At 37.0% G+C, this 16,419-nt stretch overlaps 1 protein-coding gene across 38 annotated transcripts in view; it reads right to left on the bottom strand.

Moving 5' to 3' along the window:
* Positions 1-16,419, bottom strand: part of LCL1 (LHY/CCA1-like 1) — a 73,305-nt gene that overhangs the window by 20,637 nt on the left and 36,249 nt on the right. For 29 of the 38 annotated variants that reach the window (XR_016061572.1, XR_002283170.2, XR_016061560.1 and 26 more), the window contains one exon: positions 1,470-1,529. The exons of 4 other annotated variants lie outside the window; for them this stretch is intronic. Coding sequence is in view for 16 of the 34 variants with exons in the window: in XM_088874899.1 (XP_088731025.1) it covers positions 1,470-1,529 (60 nt within the window). In the remaining 18 variants the exon portion in view is untranslated. Of the gene's footprint in view, positions 1-1,469; positions 1,530-5,423; positions 5,660-16,419 lie in introns of all 38 variants that reach the window. 5 more of the 38 variants (XR_016061566.1, XR_016061565.1, XR_016061567.1 and 2 more) reach the window with 1 other exon arrangement.

Here is a 16,419-nt window from a genome sequence, read left to right as displayed (position 1 = left end):
TCTTCTTCTGGTATCCTAATCTTGACCAAAGGGGGGCATCTAGCATCATTTGGCTCAAGCCAACACGGCAAGAGTCAAAGGATGAATGAATCTTTAGTTTCTCTGGTTTAGGAATCTAGTACTCACTTTTTTCATTAGATTTGCTTGTTCTTGGTTGATGGAGGGTGATATACTTATTTTGCTTGAATTAGTGGACTGAGGAAAATGATGATTATACCCCCACTTGTTCAAGGTTATGAACTTGGAACTTGCTTTTTCTCATTGAAAATCCACGTTCTAACTCCTAACTTAAACATGGAGGGGTAATATCATCATTTCATCGAACTAAATGCCCTTAGCAAAATGAAGGTCCAACCAAGCCCCACCCCACTGGCGCCCCCGCACCCCCCCTCGGCGGGCTTGTTGGGGTTTAGGGACCAAGAAGTCCCATTTCTTCCTTAGAAATCTAGAAAAAGCTAGGGTATTTACACTATTTGATTCATGCAAGTTAAATGCGGCCAAAATACCAAAATTGCCCTACTTTCAAGGTTCTGCATCTAGGATAAGGGCAATTTAGGCAACTTTAAGCAACATTTTTGAAGAGGTACCTGAGTGCCTTGTAAAGTAGCTATTCTATTGTAAAGTTGGTTGATTTGACCACCTTATTGATTTTTTAAGGTGGTTTGACCATTTTACTGATATTTTCCCAAATAATGAAGTTAAATTTAAATACGGGACATGTACACCTTATTATATAATGCTAGATAGAACATTACCCATTTTTCATGTTAATAAATAGTAACATTTAAGAAGATCCATTGGAGTCCATAGGCACTTCATAAATGTATGACCACATCAGAAGTGCTCGCGTTTCTATGTTTTAAGTTATGTTCCTTTATAGTTTAGAGTTTTCTTTGTTTCTTCCTTGCATTTTTTTCCTCGTCTTCTTTGTATAAGTAATTCTTTCTGGGAATGGGTAATCAAGTCTAGAGCTTTTTTGTTGTATGATAGTTTGCTCATTGAGGAAATCCGAAAACAAAAGAAGATATGCATTACTAGAATTAAGAATCCTTGAAACTACATGTAACTTGGTAGAGAAGACCACAATCTTCAGCAAATTACTCTGCTTGTTTTTAGAGAATGGACTAGAGACGTGGTATTATTGCTGAAGAGAATTAATGTTAGTCTAGAAGAAAATGGCTGATAAACTTGGAGAATGTAGCCTTAACTTTTATTCTTTATATCTGTTATGAGTAAAAATGTGGCTGTTGTAGCTGGGCATGAGATTAATCTTGGGCTATGCCATCTCTGTGCTTGCTCTCTTCATGCCTCTATTTGTGTATCAATGAATTATTGATTTGTAGATAAAACTTCACAAATAAAGAAACCCCAAACAAAATCCTCAATATTTACTACAAATAAGCAAACTTGGTGTTTCCATGTGCTTAATGCTTGTTGCATCAATAGTAGTAAGGAGAAAAAAGACTCACATGCTCCTTAAAATTAAGATTGGACAAATTGATGAAGAGGTTCCTCATCAATAATAAAACCTGCAGAAAGTAAAATATACTTAACACTAAAACACAAAGAACAATCATGAGCAACAATCATGTGATCAAATGTCAGTACAAAATCCCTTAACATGAATTGTCACAAAATACTCTATTACTTGACCAACATGTATCATAAAAGCTAATCATTCAACCTAATGGAAAGTAGTTTCTAGATAGCACAACCTCTTGAAAGCGTTGAGGAATTAAATTTGCATCTCTCCAAGTTCCTTGTTATATTTCATCTTATTTATTATTGCCACCATGTTTTAATGTTAATATCTCAAACTTGTAAGTTGGGGTTTAATCCCTCATGAGAAAGTTTAATGTGGTAACCCTCCTCCTCTGTATGTAACAGAGGGTACTTCTATGTGACTTCAGTGGAGTCAGTATCTAGTCTTTGTAGCTCTGGAGAGCAGTTTCCTCAAAAGAGCGCCTTTGGTTTGAGCAATTTAAATGGTTCTTTGATCTTATTTTGTGTTCTTACATATTTTAGCATTATATAAGAGAAGGTTGGATCCGATTTATTTATTTATTTTAAGCTATTCACCATTTGGTCTCAATTAGTTGTTGGATTTGAGTATAAAAAATCCATCGACACTTCAAACATGCTCCATAATATGATTTCTTATGAATACTTAGTTCCATATCTCTAGTTTCTTCCAAGAATAGTAATAAGTCCAAATGTTTCAGTTTAAAATTGTCCATATGAAAATGTCTCTCCTATTTATTTCCTTTGTAAATAAATGCACTCCCATTATTGATATTGTCCATTCTGATGTGTGAAATCCTTACTTTTGTTTTGTACAGAAAGGATCCATCAACAATATTTCCATTGATGATGGGTTATCAAGAAATACTAGGGATACACTTCAGAATGGGCAAGGGCATTGGTGGTAGCACCACCGAGCCTGAATGAACTCTCGGACTCCAGTCTCACTAAAGAGTAGGGGCCCAAATCTCCACTGATACACCCAAAAAACTTGGGATACACTTCATGGGAAGCAAATGAGAGCTTCATGACATACCTGATACATTTTACAAAATCATTTCACAACATGATGGTAATTTGATTAAAACATTTGGCATGCTATACATAAAAGCAAACAGATTCCAGAAACTAGGACAGTTCATCTTCCATCCAAATTTCTCTCAAGTTTCTTAAGTTGTCCATATTGGCATCTAATTACCAGGAGATCCCCTGCACTTTAATCTGGGAATTTCCTATACAATGTTTAAGAGGAAAAACAAAAAAATATGATTCTTGGTATCCTGATGCCACGGTTGTATCAGAATCATTATTCTTAATTTGTTAAGAGGACCACAGTGCATGACAATGCATCTAAATGTGTTTCTCGAGAATTTAAAACATATATCATTTTATGATCATTTCAATAACAAACTTGGATTGTCTCATCAAGTTTTTTCACTTTTCTGGAGCTTTTCTACTTGAACACTCAAATCCATTGTTTATTCAGAATGTCTCTGCTTTCTATTCTCCCTCAACTCATTTTAAAGAATAAATTTGTCATTTGTGTATTCTAATTATCGAGGAGACAACCCATGTGAGAAAGCTTTGAAATAATGATTTGCATCTTGTCTATATCTCATTTACTTTTAGGACTTGAAATTTTATTTTACAGGCTCTACATTTCAATTTGGAATGGCCATTGTATCTTCCCTTTTGTTGGTTCATAGAACTTTTTCTCATCATTTTTGTCACACCCCCTTACTTTATGTGGTTTTCTACTCGAAGAAAGTTCAAATCATCCCTCTATTTCTCACTGAAATTGTATACCGTTGGGTCTGGTCCTTGGGTTTTGGGTTTACTTTTGAAGTGGAACTTCATGGTTTTTCTTTTTTTCTGTAACTGTTTCATGTGGTTGCTGAGACTTCTTCGGCTTCAAAACATGCCAATAGTATATTTTGATGGTAATAAATATGCACTGGATCATAAAACAATTCCTAAAGACTTTATATCTGTTTCACTATATGGTATTCAACTAAAGTATTTAGTTCATCTTGAGAGATGAAAGAGACAGATCTTCTACAATCCTACATGAAGTTGGACAAAGAGGTTCCACGTATTAGGATGTCATCACTCTACATGCTAGAGTTACTTACTTTCCACTAGAATCAGTATAGTCAAGATTTTAGGCCACCAATACTCCTTAGATGAACCTAATGAGCCTGAAATTGGATGGAAGTAACTCTTAAGGCCATGTAACTTAAACATGTGCGTCCATGATATTTGGCATGTGTCAGCACATCAAGAACACATGCGTGTCAAATACTTTAGAAACTCAATGACGGTTGCTTAACCTTTTCTTAATTCCCTTGAAGTCCCACATCGCCCCTCCTTAAATGCTATAGATGCGTCACATTTGAAAGAAAGATTTTAGACTAGGCATTTTTGACAAGAGAAGAAACTAGGTTGTATTAGGGTTATTTTTTTTTTTGAATAAATTTGTAATTTTGAACACCTGAAAGTGTTCTAGTTGGTACGAATAAAAGAAAGAAAGGGAAAATTTTAACTGTATATACTTGGCTAGATCACATTGTCCAACTTTCATCAATACCAAAGCAGATCTCTTGCAGCCATATTATTTTTGTTTTTGCTGTTTGTTTTTGTTTTGGGTTTTGAATAAAAAACTTGGGAGCCAATGGCTTTGTAAGATTAGGTTTTTTTTTGGCGTGATTTGGACACCGAGAAACACTTTGCAGATTAGGTTTTTTTTGTGTGTTGCATGCCACACGGTTATGGACAAAAGGATGAGGTATTTTTCTTTGGCCCAATATATTTTTTTTTTTTGTTTTTAAAGAGTATTATCTCCCTTCAAAGTTTCAATGAGAGATCATGTGGGGATTGAGAGTTATGGACTCATCCTTGAGTGGTGCCAATTTTGATCCCACAAAATCCAGGAACTGTGTATTATATTCCATGAATTTTTCCAGCAACTAAATAGTTCTATTTTTTGGAGGGTATCTAAATGACATTTACCCAATTTGAGTCTACTTTCAAACAAAAAATATTTGATTGACAAACCCCTTGCGGATTGAGAGATATGGTTATTTTATTGAATTGTGCTCAAACTTGTTTTTCTGCAACGAAGACTGTTTTTGTGATGCGAATGTCACGATTTTATATACCTTTTTAATAGAATGTTTTGAGGCCCACACTAAGTTTTTATATTATCTTTTAGAGTATATTGTCTAACAAAAAAATCTCCATGGGTATTATGAGAATAGAATATTTTATTGGAGAATGATCATCCTGAATTTCTACAGTCTAATCTGTTTTTGTGACATGAATGTAACTTATTTATTTTCCTGACGAAAAATATTATTTGGGATTCACATCATGATGCTAAATTGTTGTTTTGAGTCTAGTTTTCAACAGAAAAACGTTTGAGGGATAAACTCTCTGTGGATTGAGAGAGAAGATTTTTTTATTAAGGGATGCTCCTTCTGATTTTTTGTTGTATGAATTGTATAGTGACGTGAATGTCACTAGTTCATAGATTCATTGAATGGTGTGATTTGGGATTGGTACTGAGTATAATTTTGTAATTTTGCAGCTATTTTCATACTCAAAAAGTTGGAGAGAGAAATTCTCTGAGTTGGGGTATATTGTATTTTCATCAAGGGATGCTCATCTTTTATTCTGTAGTAAATTGAAAGGTGTGACATGTTAAGTCATGTTTTTGTACTGTCATGATTGGAAGTCCTTTTAGGCTCATTCTAAGTCTTATAGTGTGCCATGAGTATGATTTATGACATTAAATATTCAAAGACAGGTCATGCAATATTAGGGTAACATGACACCCTATGGGCAGGGTTCTCAATCTGGAAATTGTAAAAAGAAGAAGGAAACGAAATACATGTAAAAAGCACCTTGTTTCCTCTTCGTTTCTGGCAATGAAGAGAGAGTGGGAGTTGTTGCAGTCCCACGGTTATATTGGGGTGATCGGATACTCAAAATATAAAGGTATTCCACTATCTACTGTCGAAGGGATCCAAATGACCTACCATCCCAGTGGGAGTACTTGTTTATGCTTAGTGGAGTAATTGAAACAACTTACTGTGATGTTGAACACCTTAGAACCCAGACTTATGGTTTGGTTGTCTAGCTGCAAAAGAAGCAACACGATTAAAGAACTCCCTTGAGCTGCTGAAATATGACCCTATGTAATGAGGGTGCATGAAGATTTTCTGCAACAAAAAGTCTGTGATTCGTATTGATAAAAGGTCACGTTTATATGAGAAGACCAAGAATGTTAAGATGGACTACCATAATGATCAAGATGAGATCTGAGCACCAGAGAAAGAGGCTTTATGTCTCCCACAAAGATTACATCAGTGAATCCTTAATAAAAAGATGGATGGAGAAGGAGTTCACCAAGTAATGTGTAATGTAACAAACATAAGAGGGAGCATGTTAGATATGCTTGAGAGAAATATTATAATGGGGGATGAGGGTGTGTGAGGGAGAGTTTGTCAGCCCTTCAAAGGCCAAGTGGGAAATGTTGGGGTTATATGGCCATTTAAAGGTCTTATGAGAGCATGTAAAACTATGACTATAGATGTGATAGCTCCAATAGGAGCGTAGTCCAGGATGGACTGTGAGGCATCGTTGATGTCGTGACCATAGTTAGCAAGTCTCTATTTAAAACTCGACTTTTTAAAAAATTCACCAATTTTTTGAAATCTGTTAAGAACTCCAAGTTTTTCAAAAGATCTTCAAAAAATCGTGTTTTTAATACAACTGATATAAATCAGTATTTTATCCTTTTTCAAAAGAGCTTTTCAAAAAAACTTCTTTGCTATAATTTCATTTCTTCACCAACTTAGTATTATTGAAGTTTCGTTGAAAGATAAGTACATTAACAATGGGAATAAATTAAGAGTCTTGATTCAACAAAAAAATCTATCAAAAATTTCACAAATGAGTTCCCTTAAAACAATGTATGAAAAAATACAAACAACATATTCCCAAAAAAAGTAATCAAAACAATGGTATATCAAAATAATAGGTAGAATTAGAAGAAGAGTAACCCAACGAAAAATCTTTGTTTTTTTTTTTTTTTTTCTTTTTTATCTTTATAAGAGCAAGAGAGATTTAATGATACTAAAGATTTAGGTAGTTAGGAATTAAGTGCGAGACTTGAATTTGCTTAAGCATTTTGTTTTTTTCTTTTATGCATAGAGAATTTTGATTAATTTCATATTGTATCTTTTATTTCTATTTCATTGGTGTATACAATATAGCATTTTGTATCTTTTATTTTCTATTTCATTGGCGCATACAACATTGCATTTTCAATGGACCATTATTTTACATATTTGAGTCTTTGCGTTTTCTTTTAATTAACTGCAATCCTATATGGAGGGCATTTTTTATTTTTATTTTTTAAAATAATCATATACCTTGGTTCACAGTTCTTGTTATTTGTTAATTATTTCTTGTATTTTGTATTGTTGTTGTTTTTCATTTATGCTCCTAATAAATCTACAATATGTTTGGAAGTTTCAACAAAAAATTGTCAAGTATTACTCTAATGACACTAGTAAGGCTATAATATTATAAACTTAATGGCTTTATTATATCTATATAATAGCTGCAAATCATATTCCTATATTGTGTCAGCTTTACACATCTGATTTTTTTACTACATTTTTTTTAACCAAATTCGAACTATTTGCGATTCTATAACTTACCTTATTTTTTGGCGATCCGTATTTTTAACCCAATTTTTTACTGACTTTTTAAAACGAAACCGATTTATTACCGTTGTTTTGGTCTGCCGATATTTTATTATTCACCAACATGCTAACTATGGTCGTTACTCACCTGAGATTTGACTGGCTATGGCCCAGGATGATATCTAAAACCCGTAACCTTGGGCATTTGTCCACAACCAATAAGGGTTACGATGTGGGGTTATCCCTTGATGTAGTCTGAGTTGTACCCAGGGTGATTGGCTAAGGGACTGGATGTGACCCCTGTGTGCGATGGTTGGTCAAAGAGGACAAAAGCCAATATCTTTATAATTACCATCACACAATATGTACCCTAGACAGTTGTCTAGGAGCAACCCTCTGAATCAGGGCGTGTATTGTGTACATGTACCGAAGAGATGGCTCCCTGGGACACTGGAGAGTGTTGGAAGGACCCATGTGGTATCGTGCTAGAATAAGGCCTGGACTTGTCTTCAAGGAGGGGCTTGTAATCCATGGACTAGGATCATGTCTCCATCATTTATTGACTCACTTTGATAGTCTAATCAAGAACCCTTACGCAGGGCTGTGGGTCGGAAAGGTGGACTATGTAACCAGGCAAGTCAATACCATTTAAATTTTTTTTACTTTTTTATACATATTGCCACCCGGACCACTTACAAGGGTCCAAAATACAATTTTGACTCAATGAAATAGCCAAGACCTCTCACTTGCATGCCATTAAAAGAAAAATTACATTCATTATGTAAAACTGAAAATTATATAAGAAAGCAATAGAAGCACGAAATCATGAAACAACTCGTACCTTATCTCAGGTTACTCCCAAGGACTTCGTACACCCCAAACCAGGTCTCCTCCACAGATGGTGCACGAGATCTTGGTTCAAGAACATACCTCACAACTAGGGAAGCCTAGGCAAAAGCCTTAGAGAGCATCACATGGGATTTCCTTGACCAATGCTCAACACATGAGCATGAGGCAAGAACCCAGGGCTAGGGCTTGTGTGGCTTGGGAATGCACCCCTTCGGGTGAACTTTTCCTAAACCCTAATTTTTTATGAGAGAAAGAAGAGAGAGAACGCTAGAGTGGGGCATGTCTCCTTTGGTTGCTTAGAGAGAGAAGCATAATCCGCATAATCCCCATAGCTAGTATATATAGACAAGAGGCTAGGGTTTCTAGGGTTCGATTTTTACCATCATTATGAGCTTTAATCTTGACATTTGATCTTGGAGACCTATAAGGTGAAGAGATCTCAACCATTTATTCTTTGAATCAACCATCATAATTAAAGAAATGATGTGGAACCTTATCCTTTAGTTTCCATAACTCCATTTCTATCAAATATTTTGTGTAGAGAAAGTATTTAGTACAAACTATTTGATATCTTACACTTTTCTATCTAGTTTCAATTCAAATCTCTATACCTTAACTTTTCAAAACATCAAAACAACATATGCCTTAGAAGGCACATGAAACAATAAGGAAAGCTTGCATGGGGTGGGGGTGGACCACCCATGTAGTGTCCATATGTGTCCCACGCCCCACACATTGGTGGGCCCATTGAACCCCATTGGGACCCGGCATATTAATATTAAAACAAATTTTACAAAATCTCCAAATATTTTATTTTTCTCTCTGATTAAAATAAATCCAGAAAATTGATTTTTCCTCACAAAAAATCACTTTTTAATAAAATAAAATACTCAAAGAGATCTAAGAATTTATTTTAATTATCTATAAAATAATTAAGAATTATTTAACATATTAAAGAAGATTTGATGGGAATTGGATCCATAGAGTTAAGATTATGCCAAATATATTGAGAACTCCATCCTCTCCAGATACCGCATCTCACTAAACCTTCTCAAACTGACCCAACCGATCCCATGACCCACAACCCATCGTAGGGGTTCATTCTTGGACCATCAAAGTCAGCTAATAAGTAGAAAAGATATCATCCTAGACCATGAATTACAGGTCCCTCCCTGAGGACAAGTCCAGAGCCCATTTCAACAATATACTTCATGGATCCTTCCAACACAGTCCGGCGGAGTTGCAGGGAGTCATCTCTTACGCAAATGTATACATCACACACCCTTATCTAAATGGTCGCTTCCCAGACAACTATCTAGTGTACATGTCGTGCAATGTATCAAAAAGCGCTAAGCAGGTCCTAGGCGGCCTGGGGGAGGCCGCCTAGAGCCTAGGCAAGCGCCCAGTAAAAAAAAAAGTAAAAATCCTAATATACCATATTCCAAGTTGAAAAAAAAAAGAAAAAAAAAGAGAGAAGTCGAGAAGAGAATTTTGATAATCCATATTGTTAAAACAGTAAACTGTAAAACCATACAAGTGTAGGATATAAAAGTCAACACTCAACACAACAAAAATATACAGAAATTTAGAAAATATACAGTCTAACAAATTCAACATTCATGACTCAACACAACAGTCAACGACTCAACAGACTCAACACACAGCAGTCAGCACCAAGAGGCAAGAGTCTTCAGTCATCATCATCATCTTCATCAGAAGGAATATCAATAGAGCAAGCCTCATCATATGCATCAGAGTCGAGGCCATCATCATCAAAGTAATCTCCCTCTTCAATATAACGCTCATCCTCCAATGTTTCTTCTGAATCTACCTCTTCCTCCTCTTCTTCTACCTTCCTCTTACTAGTATGTGCAGTTTGTGCAGATGAGGCCCTAGGAGTCTTGGCTACTCTACCCTTTTTTTGTGCTTTTTCGAACTCAAATATTGTATAATTTCCTCCTTGGTAGCCTCAGGAACATTTTTACATTGAGCAACATCCCCCGTCATACCGGCAACGTATTTTTTAAACCGGTAAATGCCCCCATTAGTATCCTTTCCACAATAATTATATTTAATACGATTTATATCACTTGGATTCGGGTTATAACCATACTTCCATAGAACAAGGCTTATTTTCATTCGTTTTTGGTTCTTCAAAATTCAGAAGATGTCTAGTCTCATCTCGAACTGCTTCAAGAACCTTTGTACAAGAAGCAAGATTACCTCTAACACCAACAAGGTGTTCTTTGAATCGGCTAATACCCCCATTGGTATCTTTTTCACAAAAATTACACCTTATACAATTTTTATCATTTGGTTTTGGATTGTACCAATACTTCCAACCCGGATCTCTTTTTCTAAGAGTAGCAAAAATAGATCTAAGACAAGGATTTTATTCTTGTTTTTATTTCTCATAACTTAAAAATTGTTTAATCTCCTCCGTTGTAGCTTCAGGAACATTTTTACAAGGGGCAACATCCCCCTTAATACTGGCAAGATGTTTCTTAAACCGGTTTATGCCTCCTTTTGTATCTTTTTCACAAAAATTGCATCTAACGCAATTTTTGTCATTTGGATTCGGGTTGTATCTGTATTTCCAACCCGGATCTCCACTTCGACTAACTCCTAAAGAGGACAACTCAAAATAAAACAAGCAATCTAAAAAACGCACCTACTTTGGTTGCTTGCACTCCAAACTTTGAGAACCACTTCGATGATTCGATCCAATAAAATGTAGTTTTTTGGAGGTTTTTCTACTCTAAAAGGGGTTCTAGTGGGTTTAGGGTTCAAATGAACCTAAAACCCATCATTCTTAACTTTTATATCTTTGAAAAAATGAAAAAAAAAAAGTTTTCCTCCTCTGGGCAAAGCGCATGCCCTGAGCAGCCGCCTTGGCGGATTCCGTACCGCCCAGGGACCACTGCCCAATTTGGCCACCTAAGCCTGAGCGATGCACCCATGCCTTCTGGACTACCTAGGCGCTGGGCGGTCCCCTTTTTAAATCATTGATGCCGTGTGATAGTAATGATGAGGATTTATGCCCTTGTCTTCTCAAACCATCCATCACACACAGGGGCCAAATCCATGTCCTCTGGTCAACTGTCCTAGGCATATCTCTTACCTCATCTAGGGAAAACCCCCCATCAAAACCCTTATTGGTTGCGCTTACACGATGCCCAAGACTACGGGTTTTGGACTTCACATTGAGTCATAACCAATCAAAACTCATGTGAGTCTAAGTAGGGGTGGCAACGGGTTGGGTATGGGCTGGGTTCGGCTGGACCTCGACCAAACCCGAATAGATTCAGGTCCAAAAATTGTACCCATACCCGTACCCATCGGGACTCAAGTCTACCCCATCGGGTCTCGAGTCTACCCCATCGGGTCTCGGGTCCATTGTCACCCTCACTATGAGCTATTTTGCCCTTTTTTTTTACCATTATATACTCGTATTATTGACAACAAGGTCACAATCACCTGCTATTAGATTGCAAGCCGTGTGATTTGTCGTTTAATAACTAAAGATGACTATTAGTTCAAATTATATACGATCCTTAATACACCAAATGAATAGGGCTTAAAGTAAAATTTATCTCTAATAGTTTACTGGTACGGGTCGGGTCCAAATGCTAGACCCATACCCAACCCTTGTCGGGTATACCCGTCGGGTCTCGGGTCGGGTTCGAGTCCATTGCCACCCTTAAGTCTAAGGCATTGTTGCCCTACAGTCCAAGCTGGACCATACTCCCACTGCAGTCAATAATTTATTATATATTTTCAGTACATGGTCACATAAGACCTTTAAATGGCCACAAAAACCCAACAACTATTGGGTCAGTTTGAGGTGCAGTGAGATACAATTTTCTAGAAAAGATGGAGTCCTCAGTATATTTGTTAAATTCCTAACTCTTTGGATCCAATTCCCATCATATCTTCTTAGCCCTCTCTGGATATTTTATTTTAGAATAAATTATTTTTAAATAAGAAAAATCAATTTTCAAGATTTATTTAATTTAAGGAGGAAAATAAAATATTTTAATGGATCTATACATTTTTTATTATTCTCAAACATAATATAAAGTGTGGAGGCCCATTGGGACTTTAGACCCACCACATAACAGCCCACTAGTGGGGGGCATGGGGCCCACATGGCTCTCCATGTGTGGGGCACCCCAATCCCTCTTCTTGCCTATCTTGTGTGGCTTGTGTGTTAAGCCACCTTGATTTAAAAATAAAAGGAAAGCGAAGTGAAATGGATTTGATTGATTTCAAAAAAGCAATTGTTGAGATTGATTGAAAATTGATTTGCAAAAATATAGTATTTTTCTTTACACAATATTTGATGGGAATAGAGTTATAAAAACTAAGGGATAATGGTTCCACCTCATTCCTTTAATTATGATAGTTGATCTATGGAATGAATGGTTGAGATCTCTTCCCCCCACAGGTCTCCATGATTAAAAGTCAAGATTGAGTCTCATAATAATGACAAAACCCTAGACCCCAAAACCCTAGCTTCCTCTCTATAAATATTCTCTATGAGTGTGTATTCTCTACATTTGTGAAATTGGATTGTCCTCTCTCTCTCTCTCTCTCTCTCTCTCTCTCTCTCTCTCTCTCTCTCTCTCTCTCTCTCTCTCTCACATAAGCAAGTACTCCCCTCTCGCTCATATTTCTCTATTCTAGTTAAGGTTTTGAATTGTTTTGAGCCTAGAGAAAATCCTAAAGACGCCATGCCCAAGCCATAAGGGTGGTACACCCCACTCTATGTGTTTAACCATTGAAGTTGTGTTTTGTGCTTGAGTTGGTTCCATCCCATGTCATGCTCTCAAAAAGTTTTGCCTAGGCTTCCCGAATTATGAGCCAAGGTTAGGACCGAGATCCTGTGTACCATTGGTGGAGGAGACCCAGTGTGAGGTGTACAAAGTCCTTGGAGGTAATCTAAGGCAAGGTACGTGGTATTCTAATTGCTCCATATTTCTTGATTCTTCATACATTGTATTTTTGTACGATTGTAAAAAATTGTAATGATATGTAAGGCAAGATCCTAGGTTGACCTGGTTACACCCTCACAAATGATCATAGCTCTTTTTCATTAAAAAGAACCATAAAAACATCACTACACCTAAAAATGATGTTCAAGTTGGCTTTTATAGACATGGAAAAACATGGGTGGAATATTAAACGTTCGTGGGTGGAAAATCAAAAGCATGGCTCAAAAGTGGTGGATTATGAAAAAAAGTAAAGTCAGGTGAGGGTTGAAAATGGCCAAAAAGAACGTCTGAACCTTGGAATTTTCAATAATTTTTCCTTGAGGGGGCTTCCTTCTTCGTCCAACACCAAAACCCATCAAATTGGACATTTTTTCAATATCTCAAATTGCCTCTGTGAAATCGTGGAGCAATCGACCACGATCATTTTGCAACAAATTTGAGTGAAAACTATCAAAAAAATTACCAAGTTTCACTCATTTTGAGTTCGATTTTCCATTTCCAGCAAAAATTTAATATCAACTTCTAAACCTCATTATTGCACTCAAATTTGACCGCTATTTGATGATCAACTGGTGGTTTCTTGTGAAAGATCCCGAAACCAATATTTGACGAAAAGTTTCGCCCAAGATGATGTCGAATTGGAGAGATATGGCCCTTTTATTTTTTACTACTTTTAGCAACTGCAGTAGCATAAATTTGGACTTCTTACTAGGATTCGTCTTTTTAATTAGCTTTTGATAGTGGATTTCCATCTATGGATGTGTTTGTCTCTGAGTTAGGAAGCTCCTCAAAAACTTTTGGCTTGAATGGCCACACGGATTGCGAGATATTACTTCGAGAGTGAGCAGAGGTCATGGGGACAGATACACATTATTTGTTGCGAACCTCCAGCATTTTAGCTCCATTCAACCTCAATCCGAGTCGAGAAGCCCACCGATCCATACATGGATGCCATGTAGCAAGGAGCAACATACTGAAATTTGGGCTCATTTGGCTGCAGGAATCAAAAGATCAGGCCCCCAAAATATTGCCAAAAATTTTGTGGCTTGCTGTAATTCTCATGAAGATGTTGAACCACATATGCAGTTGGTCGCGAGCCCCCACATTATTTGTCCCATACCTCTTCACATGCACGTGCGTGCTCGTGCGTGAACTCCATTGTTGTGCGATGTTTGTGCTGGTAAGGCGTTCGGTGTGGTGCGATGGCAAACCAACAAATCAAACAACAAAATACGAGGTAATAATTGCTTCAAGAGTTGGGTTGAGTGTGGGATGCGTCCAGGCGGTGGCCCTCTTAGATCCTAGTTTAGAATCGTCGTGGAAAGCTTTCCGACATTTGTTAGCTGCAGGGGCACGAGGGTGTATAATTCGCAGGCCTTTGTGACTCATATGCTTGGGACATTGTTTGATTCCACTCCCTCGCACGTCTTACCGCGCTAGGGTCTTCGAGTCGTCCATTAGTGATTGATTATGGGCCTATGCGGTCGTTGCGGGTTGGTTCAGTTTAGTTAGGTTAGGGTTAATTGGTAGGTCCTAGTTGGTTCAGGTTAGGTTGGGCTTGAATGGGTCAAGTGGGTTTAGGAGGGTTTAAGCGGTTTGAGGGTTAAAGGGGTTTAAGAGGGGTCCGAATGGGTAAATGGGGCGTGTGGGTTAAGGCAGGTTCTAATGAACTAGGGTATGTAGGTTTGAGGGGGTGGATATGTTGGGTCGACTAAGGCTAGGTGGTATGAATCAGCTTGGTTGTGGGTGTAGGCATGTAGGAATAAAAGAGGGTTGACCGAAATTCGGTAGAATTCAGGCAACACCTCCCTTATGGGGAGTATGGACGACAAGAGAAAAGGTGCTTGACGATCAGCCAAAGCACCCCAGAAGAGTCCGCTGGCAGGGTCCGATGCGGGTACTAAACCCGACGAGGCGTTGCCTTGGAAAAGCCTCCTTAAGGGCTAACCTAGGCTAAGTGGGATAGATTGAAATATAGTTGTTGGAAATGCCTGTGATTCCGAATTGTTTTAGGAATCAGAATCGCATGGATCAGATGATTCTTAATCTTGGAATTGTTGTCCGTACAATTCAAATCATCGAATCATGATTCGCACTAAATTGAAATTGCGATCCAATAAAATAGAAATTGTCTTTCTTATTCGTAGGAATAAGTGTCCCATTATGTTGGAATCGAGTTTCTTACCTTTCAGGAATCGCACATGACTCAACACCATTCAGTGCCTTCTCGAATCTCAATTCGATGAGATTGGAATTGTGATTCCTAAATTTGCGGAATCGTTTTCCCATCGACTTGAAATCAAGATTCTCATCATTCATGAATCTAGATTCTCCCCATTCAGAAATCGCGCACCAGTCCCCTCAAGTATATGAGAGAAATATTAAGAAAATTTTAAATTTTATTATTATTTACAAGATTGAATTTTGGTCTACATATATTTAGTCCAATTACGAATGGCAACCTTGTTATGAAATCTTTGTCAACAATCCCATACATTGGACTTGGTCTACCAACAATCCTCCGCCTACTAAGACCCTGGACTTGGTCTACGAAATACAAGTAGTGAGAACAACGGCGAGCTCCCTCTATCTTCTTTCTTGAATTATAGAAATAGAAATTCTCCTTTATTTAAATGTAGTTTTGAAAATTGAGTTATTCAATTTTAATTCAATTTCTAATATTTGAAGATTAATTTAATGTAAAACAGTGTAGCGTATCATAGTACCCATCATATATCAAACAATATAACATTAGTACGCACAACATTTACCAAAAACTATTAAATTTGAAGTAACAATTTTTTTAATAATATTTATGCTCGGTAAGTGGGTAGAGATTATTGTAAATGGATTCGCCTTATAACTTTCTAAGGTTTTTTGGCCCTCACAACATCACAGTCTCGAAACCCAGCTCATGGGTATTTAATTTTAACCTTGTAGAAAATTGTAACTTGATACAAATGGGTTCCTGAAACTCCTCTAGTAACATAGAATGGATTCATGGAGCTATTTCGCAACATACAATTTGTGAATGCATTTCATTCATCATTTGTATTTGAATCTTGAATCCGTGCCATTAGAACTTGATTCGATGTTGATCGAAACATTATTCAGTGTATTTACGAACCACGTTTTTTAATGAAGTGGAACTTGCTTCCAAACAACATGGATTGCAATTCCTAACTAATTGGAATCAACATCTCACACATGTAGAATTGCATTGTTGTGTAGCTAGGAATCACAAATTCTACGATATGGAACATTGATTCCAAGCTTCCAAGAATGGAGATTCATATACTTAAATGAATGTTTTGAGAAACTTGGAAACGCGATTCCTTTCTTTC

Source organism: Amborella trichopoda, chromosome 8 (genome assembly GCF_054954075.1).
Source record: "Amborella trichopoda isolate Santa Cruz 75 chromosome 8, AtrichopodaSantaCruz75HAP2 v2.0, whole genome shotgun sequence".
In the NCBI taxonomy this organism is placed as follows: domain Eukaryota; kingdom Viridiplantae; phylum Streptophyta; class Magnoliopsida; order Amborellales; family Amborellaceae; genus Amborella; species Amborella trichopoda.
Note: the sequence above shows the minus strand (reverse complement) of the source record. Positions and strands in the feature narration are given on the sequence as shown.